This window comes from Amblyomma americanum, chromosome 10, assembly GCF_052857255.1.
Source record: "Amblyomma americanum isolate KBUSLIRL-KWMA chromosome 10, ASM5285725v1, whole genome shotgun sequence".
NCBI classification, from domain to species: Eukaryota; Metazoa; Arthropoda; class Arachnida; order Ixodida; family Ixodidae; genus Amblyomma; species Amblyomma americanum.
The window spans coordinates 117,188,145-117,210,194 of NC_135506.1; the positions used below are offsets into that span (position 1 = coordinate 117,188,145).

The 22,050-nt window shown below is 44.9% G+C and overlaps 1 protein-coding gene across 1 annotated transcript in view; it reads left to right on the top strand.

The window, feature by feature from the left end:
- Nucleotides 1-1,880: 1,880 nt before the first annotated feature.
- Nucleotides 1,881-22,050, top strand: part of LOC144108657 (uncharacterized) — a 48,432-nt gene continuing 28,262 nt past the window's right edge. The window contains exons 1-2 of the mRNA XM_077641838.1: nucleotides 1,881-2,083; nucleotides 10,819-10,945. Of these exons, the coding sequence (XP_077497964.1) occupies nucleotides 1,881-2,083; nucleotides 10,819-10,945 (330 nt within the window). The remainder of the gene's footprint in view (nucleotides 2,084-10,818; nucleotides 10,946-22,050) is intronic.

Consider the following 22,050-nt stretch of genomic DNA (forward strand, 5'->3'; position numbering starts at 1 on the left):
CGACGCTCATATGTACATCTCGCTAGCCTACCGCTCCACTCCAATTCCGCAGGTGGAGTCGGTTAAATACCTAGGTGTTACTTATGACGAAAATTTGGACTGGCGATACCATATTAAGAATAATGTTATTAAAGGGGAAAGTGCTCTGGGCCGGTTGACCCGAGTTGGCAACAAAAAGTTTGGCAGGCTTCGTGACACGTTACTGTTGCTCTACAAGGCTCATATGAGACCGATCCTGAAATTTGGGTGTGTCTTGTTCTCTGGTAGCGCAAACAAGCTGCAGCCATTAGCTTTACTGGAAAGGCGTGCCCTGCGGCTATTTCTCGGGCTCCCAAAATCAGCTTCAAACGCATTCATTTATCTGAAAGCCCGTATCCCCGATCTCTTTTCCCGCTTCTAACTTCTAACAGTGCGTACTTTCCTCAGGTCCTTTGACCTGGCCCCTGGCGTTAGTAGTCCCATTTATCTATCCCAACCACACCTGTTTTTCACTAATCATTGGCCACGCTATCAGCTTCTGCAAGTTAGGTTCATGCAGATTCTGCTAGCCCCGCTTCGGGTGGATCTGATCTCCTTGCAACAAGTTGCAGATACGCAGGCTGACCCCGTCTTCTATTATGACCATATTTTCCCGTCCCATGCGAAACATATTCTCGCAAATATCCTAAATGGTCTACTTTCTGAACACCTAAACAATTTTCCTCTACGTACTGTTATCTCCACTGATGCCTCCGGCAGCTGTGAGAAGGCGGCGATTGGCATATATTCACAGGATCTAGATTGGAGCTACTCCGTTCGTATCCCAGATTATACTCCTATATTCTTCGCAGAATTTCTGGCCAATGGTTTGGCTCTTCTAAACTTCCTTTGCATGTAGCACGGGTGCTTATTCTTGCAAACTGCTTTTGAGTTCTAGCCTCTCTCTCGAAAATTCGGGAAAATCTTTATTGAATCGTTCGCTTAGAATTTTTGTTCCGCGCACAATGCGTGAGATCCGCTTTGTCTGGGTAGCTGGGCATTTGGGCGTCTATTTTAACGAACTGGCTGATTTATTGGCAAAGTCAGCTCTCAGCGCTCCTGTAAACTATCCCGTCCTTCACCTCATTCTGTTAAAAACAACGTTTCCAGTGCTTCAAACATATTTCAGCCACTTTGAGTGATCCGTTGCTCAATACCGTGGACTTTCAACATCTAAAGTACCCATGGAATATCCGGTGGTGTAAGTCAAGGCTTTGTGAAGTGTCCATGACGCTCCTGCGATGTAGAATCCCTCACTTAAACTTGTACTTATGCAGGTGCGGGTTCGCTGCGACAAACCTTTGTGTATCATGTGGGCAAGTTGAATCAATCGATCATTTTCTCCTCTCTTGCCGGCGGTTCGCGGTTCAGAGAAAGCAATATCTGAAGGTTCCTCTTTCGAGACTAGGACTGCCTGTCTCTTACAGTTATTCTATCGTTCGGTGCGAGCGCCAAGGGATTCCCGTTAAGCAGTGTATGCGGCTACCTTCACGATTACATAAGTGCAACTAATCGATTATCTTGTTAGCTATATACAAAATTCTTTCGCATGTCCAAAAAAGGCTAGATTGATTCTATTCCGGATGACTCATACCTCTTGAATTCATTTTATTTTTCCAATTTTTTTTTATCTTGATTCAGTCTTCTGACGTTTCCTTCCCCGCGCAAATGCTTCATTGGCATTCTACTCTATACATTGGCCAATCCCCCCCACGTGGGTATGTGCCATATTACTTGAGGTATACCTTGGCCAATCCCCCCCACGTGGGTATGGGCCATATTACTTGAGGAGAAGAAGAAGAAGAAGAAGAGCAGGCTCCCTGAGGTAAATAAGAATAAGAAGAGGAAGATTAGGCTCCGCCATGAGTGACTTCGAGGTGCTGGTGTGCCTCAAGGAAGGCGGCCCCGGACGCGAGTTCACTATGTCCACGGACGTGCTACGTGCGTCGAGCCCGTACCTGCGCGACCTGCTGTACGAGGCTCTCGGGTCGTCGCACCTGCGCCTCCAGCTGGACGGCATATCGCAGCTCGCCTTCGACGGCCTCAAAGCCTACCTGCGGAACAGGTCAGTCAGCATGCGCCACAGGTACCCGCTGCAGAAGAGGCAGAGATGATGAGACAGATGGATGAAGGGACAGGATTGTTCACGTAGGAAGACTATTGGGTGCTTCATTACGGCTGGTGTAAAGCAGGAAACAAGGGCTTAGAAAGAAAAAATACGAAGAACAATGTGCGGTTGGTCTATTATGAGCATCGCTTAGAAACATTGCAATGGTCTGTTGTTACCAAGCTCAACTCTCCCTGCATTCTCGAGTCGTGCCCTTGTTCCCAGAACTGTAGGTTGAAGTAACAAAGTGCGTCGTAACGCATTGCTCCTTTTAATGTGTTAGCATTAGAACCCCTATTTCGGACAAATTTGTCCGCCAGTCTCTGGGAAGCCTGGGCAGGCGGGCATCAAAGTGGTGAGACGCAAATTCCCGCTCCACTTAAAGAGGACAGCGGGAGGAAGAAAACGAGAGAAGAAAAACAAAGAGCGGAGGACGGTGGCGGTTGGAGGAGTGTGTAGAGGGGGTACGGCGTGTCGCATGGTGATTGGCGGGCTTGATCACGCCACCTGCTTTCACGGGCTCAACTAAACAGTGGTAACGGTTGCTCCGTCCGAGGGGAACCCTAATGCTAACGCATACCCTTCGGCATCAATCGCATTATTCGTGTATACTCCTTAACATTAGGCTACAGTAAGCCTTGCGTCTAACTTACCTGCAACGTAAAGCGTAGAAGCACCAGTGGCCACTTTAGGCTTCATAACTGTCGATATAGGGTGTTTGAATGAAAGGCCGGAGCCTAGCTCGTAGCTGTTAATTTTGGCATGTTTGCCATTGAATATTTTCGTGAGTTTTCCTTTAATGTTACACCGGTGCATGCAAGTCCTGCTGATGAACTAAACGAACCCCTGTCCCACACTCGATTTTCTCGCACTGCCTGGTCTCCTAGCGCTTAGAAGGCTGCCGCATACCTGGTCGTTTTCTGCCGCTGGAGGTAATACTAGGGTTCCATGATGGCTTTACTATCATGATTATTCCAGTTAGAGAAGCCAGTGTCGATTAGAAACGGGTGACCGGCCGTTTTCAGCTTGATGAAGCTTCACAAAGAGTAACAAGTGTGAAATAAAAACAACCCGAAGCCCCGCAGTAGTGTGTCCTGGCAGCCCAAATGTACAGCGCCTGACGTTAAAGAACCCCAGGTGGTCGAAATTTCCAGAGCTTTTCACTGCAATGCCACTAATAGCCTGAGTCGCTTTTGGTATTTTAAACCCCATAAACCCCACGTTTAGTGCGCGAGCACTAAAAAAAATTGAAAATGGGTTTTTGGGGAAAGAAAATGGCGCAGACTCTGTCTCATATATCGTTGGACAGTTGAACCGCACCGTAAGAGAATGGATAAAGGAGGGAGTGAAAGAAGAAAGGAAGAAAGAGGTGCCGTAGTGGAGGGCTCCGGAATAATTTCGGCCACCTGGGGGTCTTTAACGTGCACTGACATCGCACAGCACACGGGCGCCTTTGCGTTTTGCCTTCATCGAAACGCAGCCGCCGCAGTCGGGTTCGGACCCGGGTACTCCGGATCAGTAGCAGAGCGCCCAACCACAAAGCCACCGCGGCGGGTAGCACTAAAGCCCCCCCTCTCCAATTTCGCCCTTGTCTGTCTGTCAGAAGACTCCGTTACCGTGAGGTTACTCTGGTAGGGCAACCTGGGTCTCACAAGCCCCACCGGTGGAAGCACCTGCCGTTGCATGGTTGTGGCGCATCGCTTAAACGCTTAACCGAAAACAAAAGAAGCCTTGTTCGTTTGCGATGGCCGCTAATGGCAAACAAGCCTGAAGCAGCCGTGCAGGACGATTTACCCTGCCTGACGATGACTGAAGCAGCTCCCTCTTAAAACCCGCCCTATTGGCTTTATTTGGGTTGCCTACTAAAGTCGGATACAACCTAAGTCTGCAGTTAATATCCGCCCACATTAAGTACCGCTGCACAGAATTCCTTTAGGGCAAAAAGTCCGTTGGTAAAACTTTTCTTGTTACTGAAACAAGAAACTAATTAAAAGAAAAAGCTCTAATTCTGATACCTGGCTTGTTTAATACAGTCAAACAGGAAAAAGTTGATTTTATTTACTGCAGTGATTGGCTAGCGGAGTAATAAAGGACGCCGCGGACCGTGGCCCAGTGATACCAACCGCTGTTTTTTTTTTACTTGCATGTTACTATATAGGTTGTGAACATCGCCGTTACGGGTCGCGCTTTGTGCCGTAAGAAGACGGCGGAACCTGCCACCTCGCCCCTATCAAGCTGGTCCAGCGATAGGTCGGCATATTATAATGTTTATGTATATTTTGTGTCTTGTCACGCTACCCCTGCCCTTTCGTTCTATCTCTCCCTATTTCTTTCCTCCTCACTCTCCTTTCCCTGTCTGTCTTACTTCCGCTGACTGCAGCTCAGGTGCTTCAAGTTTCGATAGCTGATGCCGCGGCTAGCAAGATCTTTGCCTTCCGTTTTATTATGTTTTCAATAAAATACTATCAATGGTATAAAGTTTCAATTCGACAGCGTTAGAAGCACCATCAGGAAAGAAAAAGGGGTGCCGGTGTGTCACTTAATTCCCAGGGCCGGAAGTGACATTACCAATCCGGAAGTGACAACTGTACGTTTCGATGTACTTTCATTGCGTCTGTGTCGCCACCTCTAGGCACCTTCGCGTAAACATCGAACCACCAGCTAAACAACCCGAAGCGGTGTCTACGTGGGTGCAGATAGACATGTACTCAATGTAACCACATCAACAGCTTGTAACGCTATCGCACTGGCAGCGCGACCGATCATTTTTTTTAATTCCATGATAATGTCAACATCCGTCGAAAAGGTGCAATGTACAGCTTCAAATTCTTTGCCCATTCTAAAGCAATGTCATTATTCACCACGGCGTATCGCTTATCCTTGCGATAGCGAGAGCATAACTGTACGTGTCCCAGCCAATAGCAGATAAATAAAAACCATAAAACTAGAATAATTATTTATGTAATCCCGAGCTTCAGGTCCTCAATGTAGGAATGGCCAATGTCCTTCGTACCTAAGCCTTTAGAGAAATAACAGCACCGCTGGAGTCGGATGGTCTACCCGGGAATTCGCTGATGTGGGGCAATCGGTGAAGACTTGCGTATCTCTCATAGAGGCTACAAATACATACTGGAAGATGTGACAGCAGCCAGCCCACCCACACACGTCTCCGTGCACTCGCGCAGCGGTCCCACGGTTACGTGCCTGAATGTCACGGACCTGTACAGCTGCGCGTACAAGCTTCGGCTGCGGCCGCTGGCCACCCGCTGCCTGCAGTACCTGGCGCAGGCGGGCCCCGTCGGACGACAGCTGGTGGTGCTGGCACACGCGTCGAGGTTCGGGCTGCCGGCTGAGCAGAACTCCGCCTTCCAGTTCGTCGTCGAGAACTTCGACGCCGCCGTCAGGCACGACACCTTCTCCGCATGCTTCAGTTAGGTTCTGGCATAACCTCCAGAGTCCAAGCTGAGTCCATTACAGATCACAACAAGGGATGAAGTGTGTGCACTCAGGCCACGGGGTGGGCGCATTCAAACTCAACGAGGGTGGGGTCAGAGAGGAGAGCAAAAGAAATGGAGGGGTTTAACGTAGTGAGACCAACTTGAAGCGTGCTTGAGCGAAAGCACTTGTTCACACATGATTGGCTCATGGTATTGCTTTGCCGGGTCATCGGCATGCCTGGCGATGATATTAGACTCAGTTTAAGCTCTGATCGAGGTGTACATGATCTGGTCTATTCGCGCCGCAGATACAAGCTATAGAAGATTATGTGCAACGCACAGAGCGAGAATGCAGCAGTTTGTCACGAGGCGCGATCAACTGTGGCGATAGCATAGTGTTCTCGTGCTGTGGCCAGCGAAGCTGATGAGTTAGCGCCGCCCTGCGTTTCAATCCCAGTCGCTGCAATATTTATTTATGGTTTGTCCAAGGTTACCCTCAAGGTCAAGCATCACACAAACTCGGTCAGCGGGTTAGACCTCGTGAAGTAGTGCTTTCGCACGAAATGTTACAAGCGATCAATCTGTTTGATGCGTTAATGTTCGTCAGCAGCAGTGTCCCTCTCCCCCCCCCCCCACCCCCCCCCCCCCCCCGGACGGAGCAGCGGCTGCCGCTGATGGATAGAACAAGTGAGTGATCCAATCCCCCAAACACCGTGTGACACCCCGTACCACCGCTTCACTCTTGCCATCGCATCCGTCGCCTCTCACCCTCTCTTCGGCTTTCCTCACTCTCCTATCCCCTGGTAGTGGCGAGGGGGATTTCTCTCTGTACACTTTGCCACCTGCCAACGGATGCCTCAGGTGGGCGCATGAACAGATCATTCCGACATTTCGGGGTCTAACGCTAGCGCATTGAAAATTCTGATGAGCAGTGAGATTAATGCTAATAATGTGTATGCTTTAGCACTAGTGACCCCACAGTCTCACCGATATGTGTGGGCGGACGGAAGTTACTGACACGACCCCGACTGCATTACCGACTTTGTGGGAAGTGCAATCACTGAAGCCCAGGCATTAAAGTTTCGGTTTCATAAATTGTGGTTGCTTTTTTGCAATTTGTGAGTTGGTCCCGGCGGTGGTCTCAGACTCAAAGGAACTACCATCGCTTTATGACCCAAGGAATGGCAACATAAGTATTTTCCCTCATCATCATCATCATCAGCCTTACTACACCCACTGCAGGGCAAAGGCCTCTCCCATATGTCTCTTCAATTAATCCTGTCCTTTGTTAGCTGCATCCCCCCTTTGCCTGCAAACTTCTTAATCTCATCCGCCAAGCTAACCTTCTGACGCCCCCTGCTATGCTTACTTTCGCTTGGAATACACTCCATTACCGTTAAGGACCAGCAGTTATCTTGCCTTCGCATTACATGCCCTGCCCAAGCCCATTTCTTTCTCTTGATTTCGACTAGGATGTCATTAACCGGTGTTTGTTCCCTCATCGACTCTGCCCGCTTCCGGTCTCATAACGTTACACCTATCATTTTTCTTTCCATGGCTCGCTGCGTTGTCCTTAACTTAAGCTGAACTCTTTTCGTTAGCCTCCACGTTTCTGCCCCGTAGGTGAGTACCGGTAAGATAAAGTTGTTGTACACTGTTCTCTTGAGTGAAATTGGTAAACTGCCACTCATGATCTGCGAGAACTTGCCATATGCGCTCCACCCCAATCTTATCCTTCTAGTTATGTCCCTCTCATGATCCGGATCAGCTGTCACTACCTACCCTAAGTAGACGTATTCCGTCACAACTTCCAGGCTCTCGCTGCCAATTGTGAACTGTTGTTCCCTTGCTAGGCTGTTGAACATTACCTTGGTTTTCTGCATGTTAATTTTTAGACCCATCGTTCTCCTCTGCCTGTCTAACTCATTGATCATGATTTGCAGTTCACCTCCTGAGTGACTCGGCAAGGCAATGTCATCAGCGAATCACAGATTATTTAGGTATTCTCCATTTATTCTTATTCCAAACTGTTCCCAATTCAGGCCTCGGAATACCTTCTGTAAATATGCGGTGAACAGCATTGGCGAGATCGTGTCTCCTTGCCTGACGCCCTTCCTTATTGGAATTTTATTGCTGACTTTATAGAGGACTATAGTAGCTGTGCAGTTGCTATATCATCCAGTATTTTGACATAAGGCTCTTCTACCCCCTGACTACGCAATGCTTCTATGACTGCTGAGGTTTCCAATGAGTCAAATGCTTTCTCGTAATCAATGAAAGCTATATAGAGAGGTTGGTTATATTCTGCGCATTTCTCTATGACCTGATCGATAGTGTGTATATGATCTATTGTGGAATATCCTTTACGAAAGCCTGCCTGATCATTTGGTTGATTAAAGTCTAATGCCCTGACTCTATTAGCGATTACCTTAGTAAACAGTTTGTAGGCAACAGATAGTAAGCTGATTGGCCTGTAATTTTTCAAGTCCTTGGCGTCTCCCTTCTTATGAATTAAGAAAATGTTTGCATTTTTCCAAGCTTCTGGTACAGTCGAGGTCATAAGGCATTGCGTATACAGGGTGGCTAGTTTTTCTAGCCCGATATCGCCTCCATCCTTCAACAGACCTGCTGTTACCTGATCCTCCCCAGCTGCTTTTCACCTTTTCATTGCTTCTAAGGCTTTCTTTACTTCATCTTTCATTACTGGCGGGATGACGCATTGCTGTGCACTCCTGTCTTTCTCATTAACGCTCTGATTACATTGGCTACTGTACTGGTCTCTGTATAACTGTTCGGCTCCGTTAATTATATCACCCATATTGCTAATGACATGGCCCTGCTTGTCTCTTAATGCATACATCTGGTTTTTACCTATGCCTAGTTTCCTCTTCACTGCTTTTAGGCTACCTCCGTTCTTCAGAGCATGCTCGATTCTCTCTATAATAAACTTCCTTATGTCGGCTACCTTGCGCTTATTTATTAACTTTGATAGCTATGTTTGTTCTATTCTCTCGGTAGGGTTAGACGCCCTCACGCTTTGGCGCTTCTTAATCAGATCTTTCGTCACCGGAGATAGCTTTCCGGTATCCTGTCGAACTTTACTACCGCCTACTTCTACTGCGCACTCCGTAATTATTGATGTCAGATTATCGTATATTGAATGAACATCAAGATCGTCTTCCTCAGTTAAAGCCGAATATCTGTTTTGCAGCGCTATCCTAAACTCCTGTGCTTTCCCTCTTACGGCTAACTCGTTAATTGTCTTCCTTTTCACTAGCTTCTTCCCCTCCCTCTTCAAGTCTAGGCTAATTCGAGACCTTACCATTCTGTGGTCGCTACAACGCACCTTTCCGAGGACGGCCACATCCTGAATGATGCCAGGTTTAGCGCATAGTATGAAGTCGATTTCATTTTTAGTGTCACCACTGGGGCTCTTCCAGGTCCACTTCCTGTTTTCTCGTTTGCGGAAGAAGGTATTCAAGATCCGTAAATTATTTCTGTCCGCGAATTCGACTAATAACTCTCCCCTGGTATTCCTAGAGCCTACCCCATAGTCGCCTACCGCCTGGTCGCCAGGCTGCTTTTTGCCCACCTTCGCATTGCAGTCGCCCATCAGTACAGTGTGCTGTGATTTTACTTTATTCATTGCCGATTCTACGTCCTCATAGAAACTTTCAACGGTTTGGTTTCTCATAGAAACTTTCAACGCTGAGAACACCCGATCGGTAGGTTGAGGAGAGAGCGTCCCTTCGGATGAGGCTATCAGGCCGCCGTTTGAAGTTGGCCAAGATAAAATCCGGCGGACGGGGGGCTGGCTGATGATGATTTTGCCGAGGCAAGTTCTCACCCCTTTGCATTTCCTCTTTTGTTTACCTTTCTACAGATAATGGCAGCGAGCCGGATTGTGTGTTAGGACAGGCTATTTCCTAGAATATGTAGCTATCGAGACGCTGGAAACTGCTACCGGGAACGCAATACAACCTCCTCCGCTCCATGTGCACAATAGAAACACTGCGCTCATCTCTCCACGCCCGTTAAACGACGAAAAGCTTGGAATTTTTTCTATCCAGTCCATGCAGAGCTTTACTCTTAGCTACGAAAATAGGATGGGACTTTCCGTCACACGCTTCGTTTGTTCCTAGCTTTGGTTTCACAGTGATTAAGGGTGAAGGAGATCTTCAAAAAAATTTGATTCATGAAGTCAAACTATGAAATATTCCGAGACAGGTTTTTTGTGCGCTGATTCCAAATATTACATTTAATTTTATGCAAAGTAAGCCCTTGCGCACTTGTCTAACACGTTTTGTGACTTTTGCCGGGAGCCTTCAAGAATTCTGCTGTACGGAACTTCCAAAAATGCATCATATTCGTTCTCTTGACATCAAGCTATTCAATAAGGGCAAAATTATCATCCTCCCTCTCAAAGAAGTTGAGTTATATGATTTAAGGTTTCGAAGTTGTCATTTTAGAAAGACGAATACAAATTTTTCTTGCCGTTCTGAAGTGGTAATTTCAAAACCCTGTAACTCAACTTCTGAGAGTAAGGATAATAATTAACCTTACTGCATAGCTTGACGTCAAGAGAAATTTGTGGCGTGCATTCAGCAAGTGCCTGGCAGCAAAATGTTTTGAATGGTCACCGCGCAAATTTACATAAGCGCGATCTGACATTTTTCTATAATAAATAAATGAAATATAAATTATAATGAGATATTTTGAATATAAAAAAATAAATTTATAAAGTTTATGAAATGAATAAAACAAATTATAATATAATTACATAATTCGAATCAGCAAGCAAAAAATACGTGTTTCCTGAAGATTTCATAAATGTTACTTCATTAATTTTTTTCTAAGACCCACTTCTCTCCTAAATGACCTTCCCCGGTGTTAACGATGTCGCCGTCGAGCGCTTCTGCAACTTTCTGTCCTGCGCAGCGCCGCACCTGTGTCAGCACTAGCTGCACCCCTCTCCACTGCCGACCTTCACCCCTCGAGAGCACCTGTTTGAAAGCCCAGATAAGCCAGGCTCATGTGGATCCGACGAGCACACTGGCCACTTCCTCCAAAGTGTCGATGCCCCGCTGTGAATGCGTAACGTTTCTGTCAGATGTGCACGCTCGAGTTTACCATCTCGACACGGCTGTTTAGGCCTGGATGAGTACCTGAGCTAGGAGCGAAGTTGCAGGCCAGTGGGGATCAGTTTGAACGCCTGACCACACACATCACGCAAAATGATTTGGTGGTCGCACACAGGACCCGGCAGTTCCTGGAACTGGACTGGCAGACGCTGTGCAGCCTGACATGCTCGGACGTTCTGGGCACGTCCTGCGAGACCAAGGTGCTCTTGGCCACGCTGTCCTGGCTCGAACACGACTACCAGGTGCGTCTGCCAGATGACCCTGGCATGAACTCTCCTAGAAACCTTCTGGTTCTATCCTAATCCGTAGTGGTGTTCCCGTAGCCTGTGTAGCTTGAATTGAGCGCCAATCCTTGCGTTTACTTCAGGTCCCCATCTATTGGAAATCATTTGATGATACTACGCTCTTAGAAAAGAGGTAGTCACCGTCATTAACTTCAGTAAGTGGTTGATGACCTTTATTCAAAAGTTTAAAACCCAAGGAGGTTTGCTTCTAAGTCGTGTAGTGGGGCTTCTGTATAGTATTCGTAAAAAATCCTACACTCTAAACACGAAAAGAGAAAAGGCAGTAAACTGTTCTATAAAGCACTCCCTTGAGGGCGCAGGATATACTGACCAAGCCCTTGGGCAGAGTTGCATCACTAAAAGTAACGAATACTTAGGGTTGGCGACAGGAACATACTGCCTCTTCAAAACATGCGAAATTGTAGCAGACACAAAGGTTAAAACGAAGGTTTCAATCTCTTCTATTTGGTATCCTCAGGACCTTCGATACCGGGTTTAAAAGCCTCCTCCCATTGCTGACTGAATCAGGTTACCATGCTTTGCACTGGGAATGTTCCTCCGTAGTCAAGAGTATGCGTATACTCAGCGATCGAAATCTACTCCGGGACTTGGGCAACACGCCCTACCCCGTAAAATAGAGTGCGCCAGCTTACTCCATTTTTACTCCCATGTGTACTTCGTTTACGGTATACCCGTCTGAGGGACAGGGCAGCTGGCCGAGTGGAACTTGGTCACGTGACTAACCACGTGATCAGCCACGGTGCCGCGCCGCCAGCAGCTGCTCCTCACCACGTGACAGCGTGACGGCGCAGCCACAGGGTGGCAGCGCAACCACAGGATCGTTGCGCCACCACGCTGAAGGCTCGAAATGCTACCGTAATGTAGCTATCGCCACAAAATCTCACCTTAAGGAGATATACATCCCTAAGGTTGCATTACAAGCCACACGGTGTGGCTCAGAAGTAATTCGCTGGGCTCTAAATTTTTCACAAAGGGAGTGCATCCATTACTACCTAGGTAGTACCTGCAGGTATAACTGTAACTACTCATCATCATCATTTATTTACCCTTAAAGGCCCTTGGTTTAGGGCATTACATAAGGGGGGGGAGTAGTCGTTACATATACAATGGTACAACAAAAATCAATACAAAGTGCAGGGTTCTTGTTAAACATTAACATCATTACAAGCATCAACACTAATAAAGACACAGCTGCTCAAGAACAACTTGGAAAAAAAAAACAGACGCATACACATTCAAAAACACGGCAAAATATCTCAGCCCTTAAAATGTGCTGTTAATAAGTGCCTGAATTTATTAGGTTCTACTTCAGTAACTATAGAATCGGGTAAGTCATTCCACAATGTAATGGAGCTAGGTAAAACGGATTTATTAAATGAGTTTGTGGAGCCATGTATGCGCTGCAAACTTAAAGAATTGAAAAGTCGGCGTGAGGTGCGAAGCGGCAGGTGTAATACAGAATTTCTTAGCTGTGGGAAGGTATGGTACAATTTGTGAAATAGGCAAAGCTGTGAAATTTTACGCCGAAGTGCCAGGGGTTGAAGATCAAGGGATGCCTTGATAAGAGTTATACTGTGTCGTCTGTCATACTGCGATGTGATAAAACGGGCTGCGCGATTTTGGATGGCTTCAAGCTGATCGATTAGATATTTCTGTAGGGGATTCCATATCGCCGAGGCATATTCGTGTTTCGAACGGATGAATGTTACGTAGGCGAGTTGACGGATAGAACGGGGTGAAAAAGCGAGGGATCGTCTGATAAACCCAAGCAACTTGGAAGCATCTGTACAAAGTTTTGCAATGTGCTCAGACCATGTTAGTTTGTTGTTCACGATGATTCCAAGATACCTGTATGATTCTGTTTCAGAGAGTGGTGTAGAATTTAATGAATACGGATAGCTGAGGTTATTTCGCTTTCTCGATACATGCATGGACTTACATTTGGAAATGTTCAGTTGCATAAGCCATGACGTACACCAGGTTTCTATGAGATTTAGGTCGCGTTGAAGCAGAGTGTGATCATCGGGAGTAGATATGCGGCGGTAAAGGACGCAATCGTCTGCGAAGAGGCGGATACAAGATGATATGGCGTTAGAAAGATCATTTATAAATATCAGAAAAAGGAGTGCTCCCAGCACCGATCCCTGGGGGACACCAGAGATGACTGTAGTATTTTGCGATCTGTGGTTCTCTATTACTGTATATTGTGAGCGTTCGCGGAGAAAGCAGTCAATCCATGACAAGATTAAAGGGTTAATGTGGAGGCAGGACAGTTTTGCCATTAAACGCTGATGTGGAACGCGATCGAAGGCTTTGGAGAAGTCTAGGTCAATGACGTCAGTTTGGAAGGAAGAATCTATGTTTAAGTGAAGGTCTGTGGTGAATTCAAAAAGCTGGGACTCGCAAGAATGGCCTGATCTAAAACCATGCTGTTTTTCATAAAAGAAAGCGTTATTGTCGAGGTGTGATGCGATCTGCGAATATAAAATGTGCTCCAGTAGCTTGCATGGAATAGATGTTAATGAAATTGGGCGGTAATTAGAAGGATCGGATCGATTGCCTGCCTTAAATACTGGGGTTACTTTACTAGTTTTCCAATCATTTGGTATTTCGCCGTTTGAAACAGACTGCTGAAAAATAGTGTGCAAAACACGGCTAGAAATGCTAACGGTGCCCTTCAATATTTTGGCAGTTATGTTGTCTGGCCCAGGAGCGCTTGACAACTTAAGGTTGTCGATGAGTTTAGCGATACCCTCATGGGTTATAAAAACTGGTGGCATTTGGGAAAAATTAGTGGCAGGTATTGGGGGAATACCAAGTGCAGGTTCGTGGGTGAACACGGAGGAGAAATATGAATTCATGACATCTGCGCGCTCAATATCAGGAACATGTAAGCCATCATGGTTAACCAAAGAAATGTTTCGAGTACGGCTTTTGCACGGGGTGACCAGATTCCGGAAATTTTGGGGGTTAACGCGCATAACGTTTTCAAGATCTTCGTGAAAAAATTTCTTTCTAGAACGTCGTAGTATGCTAATGTATTCATGTAGGCATTTGCTGTACGTTTCCCATTTTTCTACAGAATTTGTGTGCTTGGCCGCGCGATAGAGGCGCTTCTTTCTGTTTGCTAACTGACTGATTTGAAGACTCATTTCAGCTTCTCACACCACGAATCGCACGTAATTGCAGGAAAAGAGGAGTAAACTCGTAAATTTCAGGATTCGAACTCGGGAACTTTGGACTGGGATCCGAACGCGCATCTCACTATGCCACCACAGCAGACACCTGTGTCCAAGAAAGGATAACGTTATATGCGGAGCACTAAAGGTTTTCGGGTAGACCGGTTGCACATCTGTTAAAGCGTGGTGATTTTGCTGTCCTATGATTTTGAAACCGGCTATGATCGACCTTAAGGCATGTGCGTCCAGGTTTCGAAAAAAAAAACGGAAATCAATTTTCTTCGCTTTTTACGCGTGATTTAGCTGGATTTGCAGTAACTGACTGCCGCACATTACTCTCTGTGCAAAAAAAACTAGTATGACGTCAGTCAGCAATATTGTCTTTATGTTCTAGTTAGAAATGCTCGAATATGCCGGTCAAGCATGCTACTGGGTATTTTTATTCACGATAGTAAAGGATACTGCCTATTATTACAATGTAGTAAGAAGGTAGTAACGGTCAAGAAAAGGTAGTAACAGCTGCAGTACTACCCTTTACTACCTTTTTCTAAGAGTGGATATCTTCCGTACGCTTAGACATGGTGGGTTAGCGTCACCGCTCATGCTGGTTTAGTGGTTCACAGATTCTTCTTTTTTTGCGCCCGATGAGATTTATGTTCGCGAAATTTTTCCTAGATAGATCTTTTATCTGCCCTATCGCAGGCATCGTCATAAAATATACCACGTCTATTCAGACTGCTGTAAAGATATCGCGAGGAAACTGTGCAGCGTCCCGTAATCATGCGATGTCAGAGAAAGAAGACATGTTCTCGGATTTGGGTGCCAGCTGTGTGTGTTGTAGAAGTGCAGAGACTACGTCACGGAATTACACGGTTTCCTATGTAGGATCTTTGAGCACGAAGGTGTTACATATCATAACATAGAGACATAACTGGGATCAATACGCTAAATGGTTTCCGGCGGCAAGGGCAGACTTTAAATTACACAAAGGCGAGTTCCCGGGCCAGTCAGAGGACACGGATGAAAACAAAACCGTTCTTTTGCCTATCGCACGAGCCTTTACTACTATATACATCAACATATGGCGCTGCAATACAGTTAGCCGTGAAGCCATCGTGAGGCTCATTTTATCACTTTTTATGCTAATGGCGACCTAGCCTTTCTGCTCAAGAGAGCGAACAAGCTTGAAAGCTTGTGCTTATTGGCTTGCGCTTCGGAAGCTGCTGGGCAAAACGGCTTCACGCAAACCTTATGAACGTAATTCGAAGTCAGAGACCCTTCGTATACTCATTATTTCAACTGCACTCGCAGCGCTGCCTGCTTATTTCGGCGGGTTTCACCATTCCCATGTACCGTTGTTTACCATTTACAGTGTTTACCATTTACCACTGTAAATGAAAGCGATTACCTAGGTATTTGCGGGCACGCGCAGTTAGCTGAATTCTCGCGAAGCGTCGGAAATTTGGGAGATTGGTTTTTAAGGAATGGAAATGGCGCAGTATGGTCTGGTGGTTTTCGGTTTTTAAGGAAAAGTGCCGTAGTGGAGGGCTCCGGAATAATTTCGACCACCTGGGGGTCTTTAACGTGCATTGACATCGCACCACACACGGGTGCCTTATTATTACGCCTCCACTGAAACCCGGCCGCCGCGGTCGGGAGGCGGAACGCAAAGGCGCGGGTGTGCTGTGCGATGTCCAGTCGCGTAGCCAGAAAATTTGTTTTGGGGGGAGGGGGGTCTCATGTTGCAGCGCGGCCTCCTCATAGAATTTGTGGAAGGATCAAACGCAACAATAATAACTGCATTGTCATTGCCGTTGACAATGCCATTGTGTATTAGGTAACGCTACGCACTGTCTAAACAAGTGAAATATTAATTTTTAATAAAAAGATTGAATTCCTATGTATTAAAAATTATGGCAGACATGATTACAAACATACAACTAAGGCAGGGGACAAGACACAGGAGACAAGCAAACAGGACGAGCTCGGCCTGTCTGCTTCTCTTCTATGTCTTGTCCTTTGCTCAGTTTTATATCTTGTAATCATGTCATACCAACTATCCCCTTATCGTTCACTCCTGGCAGACATAACTGATACCAATGCTTCCATGTTTTTGGGTATTTAATAAGTAAAGAAAATTTCACACGAAGTCTAGTTCTATATCGGTCCGGAACCAGCAAAGCAGTGCATGTCACTGATATGAAGAACGTAAAGGCCATGAAATTAGTAAATAGAGGACAAATATTTTAATGAATGTTTGTCGTTCAAGAACCTTTACCACTTTGTACATATGCAACGGCCAGCGAGAAATCTCAATGACGTTGTCCTTCGTTCCAGTGTACTGCGCAGCAGCAGCTGTCACCGGTCACGTATTGCGAGTGACTGCACCGAAATTCTAGTCGCAACAGCGAGCCATCGATAGGCCCTTGAAAGTTTGTGCTAGGATGGGGCCCCTTGCGTTACATGACTGCAGGTGCATGGGCATTTCCACGAAATCCAACCCGAGTTAGCAATGTTCGCATTAAAATGTCTTTTCTAGTCTGAAAAAGACACTGTAGGTGACTAAATCCAGAATGACTTCCGGCGCCGGCGGTTGTTCCACTGGCTACGCCCCTGGCGATGCCAGTGCACGTTAAAAATCACCGTCGGTACAGTTGTTTGCCTTTTTAACGCGATAAACAATCTCGTGTCGCAGAGAAGCCGACTCTCAGGGAGTACTCAGAAGTACTCTCAGGGATCCGTGGATGTACAGTAGACACGGAACAATTGCCCATATATGGGCGTTTACCCATTAAAGCTTTCGCGCCATACTCTTAAAGCGAAGTTAAGTCTACCCTCCAATTTTTATACAATTTCCTGACTCCTGCAGGTCATGTTCTTGGCAAAAATGGAGTTCTGAAAATCTTCGGACGATAATATCTTAATCATCTCTCTCTCGCTGCTTATCATCATCATCATCATCATCAGCCTGACTACACCCACCGAAGGCCAAAGGCCTCTCCCATGTCTCTCCAATTAAACCTGTCCTTTCTCCAGCTGCGCCCACCCTACGCCTGCGAACTTCCTAATCTCATCTGCCCACCTAACCTCCAGCCGCCCCCTGCTGCGCCTGCCTTCTCTTGGAATCCACTCCGTTACCCTGGCTCCTCATATCCCACATCTAATCATCCTGTGGGTCTTGTGACCAAGGTCAGCAAGCCTTCGGGGTGTGGGCAGTATTGCATTTTGCTACCCATGCATGCCTGGGCCACCCACGAAGAATGCTAAAGAGATTATTATTATTATCATCTACCGTTGAACTTCGTATTCCCTTTCACTGCCTGTTGTAACATTACTCTCAGCGAATCACTGGGCAGAGACAAGTTGGACAGCAATCTCCGGCATTTGGCATTACGGTTTATGAAGGTTTAACGTCCCAAAGCGACTGAGGCTACGAGGGACACCCTATGTGCTTCCGAAATTTCGACCACCTGGGGTTCTTTAGCGTGCACTTTCACCGCACAGTACACGGGCCTCCAGATTTTCGCCTCCATTGATGTTCTGCCACCGCGGCCGGGATGAAACCGGCGTCTTTCGGGTCAGCAGCCCAGCGCCTTAACCACTGAGCTACCGCGGCGGCTCAGCGGCTGTGATACTGTATGTTTAATTTTCAGACGAAAAATATACTAGACGTAGTTCTAAAACTAATGGTGATGCGGTGGGCCGTCCTAATCGCATTCTTCGTGAATATGTGTTAGAATGGGGAAGGGGAACGTAAAAACGCTGGAAAAGAGTGTGAAAAAGAAACCACAGATATGAAGGAGCTGCAAGAGTTGGTAACCGCATTTGAAAATTTTAAGCGTGATTTCAGGGCTGAAATGCGCGAGCTAAAAGACAGCGTTTCATTCTGCACTGATGTTTGCACCGAAGTAAAGAACACGGCCGATGAAATAAAGCAGCTCAGGCAAGAAATGCAAGAAATGTTCAGACAGAACCAGGAACTGAAGGCAGAAACCGAACGCTTAGCGCGCAAATGTGAAGACCTTGAGCAATATCAACAATTGAACAACCTAGAAATCAAAGGTGTTTCCTCCGGATTTGATCCCCTCACTGTGGTTCAAAAGATAGGTGACCATGTTGGTGAAAAAGTTGATACTGCCGATATCGATGCATGCCACTGGGTTCGTACGCAGAATTCAGATGTGCAAAACATCATCGTGCGGTTTGTGCGTAGAAGCAAGCGAAATGACATTCTGAACAAATGCAGAAAAAAAAAGAGTTGATACCACTGTGCTGGGTGATGAAACGGGAAAACCAATTTTTGTCAATGAACACCTAACTCAGGCAAACAAGGTACTGCTTTCTGCTGCAATCAAGAAAAAGAAGGAAAACGGTTGGAAGTTCGTTTGGACTGCAGGCGGAAAAATACTTGCCCGTAAAGAAGAACATGGGTCGGCTATTCAAATCGCTAGTCACGCAGACCTGGCCCTGATTACTGCATAAGAGTAGCAAGCGAAACACCAGCAAACACACCAGCACACCACAGGTTAAGCATGTATAGCTACTATAGCACCTAGGAATTCAATAACCAGCACAGCAACAGAGATAGTACTTTTTCCGCAATGCATGTGAACATTCGAAGTATTAAAAAAAAGAGTGACGATATAAATACGTTTCTCGAATCGTTCAAAATAAATTATGACATCCTGGCCTTTTCCGAGACATGGATTACAACTCCTGATGATGCACCACTTTTCTCCGGCTACATTCCTCGGCATGTATATCGCGAACACAAGAGAGGCGGAGGAATCTCTGTATATTTTAAGGAAACACTCACGTATGAAATATTACAAGATTTCTCATTTATATCACCAGATATTGAATGCCTAGGAGCACGAGTTGGGAAGTTTGTGATCTTAGTTGTGTATCGTCCTCCAATGGGGCACAAAAGAAACTTCTTGCAATTTCTTGACACGTTTTTTTCCTTCGTTGGTGCAAAACAATATTCATGCGTTATTCTGGGAGATATAAACATAGACCTTTCTTCCAATGACTTGCACGCCAGCGAACTAAAGACTCTTCTTTCTACATACAATTCCGAAAACATCATACGCATGCCAACAAGAATAACCACACAGAGTGCAACACTGTTAGACGTATGCGTAACAAATTTAGAACCTCATGAATTCTATTCTGGAGTGCTCTCATCTGACTTGAGCGACCACTTGCCATTATTTTTTATTGCGGTATCCCAAAAGAAAACCAGGAAAGACCCGGATGCGCTGCTTCATACGCGTCGAAAAATCACTGATGAAACTCTGCAGCGCTTTGCTCGTCTGATAGAAAGAGTTGACTGGAGTGAAATCTATAAACAAAAAGACGCTAACAAAGCCTTCGATATATTCTTCACCTTGTTACGTTCCTCGTATGATGTGGCATTTCCAGAAGAAAAAGTCATTTCTCGTAGAAACAAAAATTCCGAAAACCATGGATGAATTCACTTCTTTACAGCCGCATAAAAACAAAGGACAAAATGTACCACGAATTTTTGCGCAAAAGAGACCCAGGTTTATTTTTGAAATTTAAAAAGTACCGGAACGCACTAACATCCGATCTGAAGAAAGGTAGGGCAGAATACTTCCATAGTAAATTCGATAGCATAAGAGAAAATCCTAGAAAGGTGTGGGATGCAGTAAATACACTCACTGGAAGAACTAAAAAGTGTTTAAATATTACTGAAATCACCATTGATGGCACGATTGTGCGCGGTGATGCTCTCGCCAATGCTATGAACATGTATTTTATTAAAGTAGGTTCGAATGCCTGTACAACAAAGAATTGCACTGATCAGTCAGTATCGACCATAGCACCGTTATGCGAGTCAATTTATATGCGCCCAACAACTCCTCACGAAGTAGAAATGTTAATAAACAAGCTTAAAAATAATGCTGCTGCAGGAATCGATGTCGTCGGCCCTATTGAGTTGAAGTATATATCCGCAGTGATATCCGTTAGTTTGGCCTTTATTATAAATCTTACGTTGTCCACAGGAGTCTTTCCACAAAAGTTAAAGGTAGCAAGAGTCACCCCTATATATAAAGGCGCGGGCCCTGAAAACTTAGCAAATTACCGCCCTATATCCGTCCTGCCAACGCTTTCAAAAATTTTTGAAGGTGTCATTCATAACCGATTAGTGTCATTTTTTGATAAACATAACATTATTACAGAAAGTCAATATGGTTTTCGAAAAGGGAAATCAACGGAGCAGGCTTTGTTATACATTAAGGATAAAATAATTTCTAACATTGAGGATTGAAAATACACTGTAGGACTTTTTCTCGATATTAAAAAGGCGTTCGATTCTATACAATACAACATCTTACTACACAAATTATCTATGTACGGTGTACGTGGTGTTGCCCTGCAACTTCTATCTTCTTATCTTTATGATCGATACCAAATAGTACTCATTAATGGCTCAAGTTCATCACAGTTAAAACTAACTCAGGGTGTCCCACAGGGAGCGATATTAGGACCGTTGCTCTTCCTCGCGTATATTATTGATATTGTGAAACTACCTGAATCACCAGAGATCATTATGTATGCAGATGACACTAATATTCTTTTCACATCGCATGAGATAATAGCACTCGAAACCAAAGTAAATAACTATCTAGTGCACTTGTCCAGCTGGCTGAAGGAAAATATGCTAGAACTGAATTCAAAAAAGACAACATTTATCGTATTTCGCCCAGTTAACAAACCACTGCACAAAAGAATAACACTTAAGTTTGATGACCAATGTCTTTCCTTGGTTAAAGAACAAAAATTCCTTGGCGTATGGTTCCAGGAAGAATTGTCATGGACGCCACATGTGAATCATCTAACAAATGAACTAGCACGAACCGTAGGATGTTTATACAATGTAGGGCACATAATTCCTCTATGGCTAAAACAATTGTTGTACAACTCCCTGTTCTATTCAAAACTAATATATGGGATGATGGTGTGGGGAACCACAACAAAGGGCAATTACAATAAGCTCATAATACTGCAGAAAAAATTATTACGTTGTTATGAAAATTATTATGGACGTTACCAGCTCCTACAAACTTCTCCTTTGTTCTTAAAATATAAAATGCTGAGGACTGACCAGCTATACTACTATAAACTACTTCAGTTCGTACAACTCCGGAAGCTGCATATTTGTGAAAGGGAAGAAAACTCCACTTATCCTTTCCGACACAATAAAAGACGCATACCAAAAACTAGAACCAATTACGGTAAACAAACAGTTCCTTATCAAATGGCTTCGATTCTTAATAAACTTGAAGGTAACTTGAATTTCGCATCTAATATTAGCACATTCAAAAAGCACAATAAAGATGTCCTAATAATATCAGGTGTATTGTACGGGGAGTGACGAGTACATATGACATGCATACTCAGGATGTATCCTTCTTTTGTACTATGGTTTTTCACTTTATTTTTGTAATAAGTGTCCTTCAATGTATTGTCTACTGAACAAAATCTCTGTATAATATCCTTGCATTTTGTTTTTGTACTTATCATATTGTGTTAATGTTGTGGTTATAATAGCATAATTTACCCACATTTGTTTTTAATTATGTGACTTACCTTCTTGTTATGCTCAAATTTGTATTGCACTTCCGTCGACTGCAGAGGGACAGAGGCCTCGTCAGGCGCCATAGCCTTTAGCCTCTGCCCCTGCAGCAGATGCTGTAACTGCTCTGCTGAAATAAATCTTTCTTTCTTTCTTTCTTTCTTTCTTTATATATATATATATATATATATATATATATATATATATATATATATATATATATATATATATATATATATATATATATATATATATATATT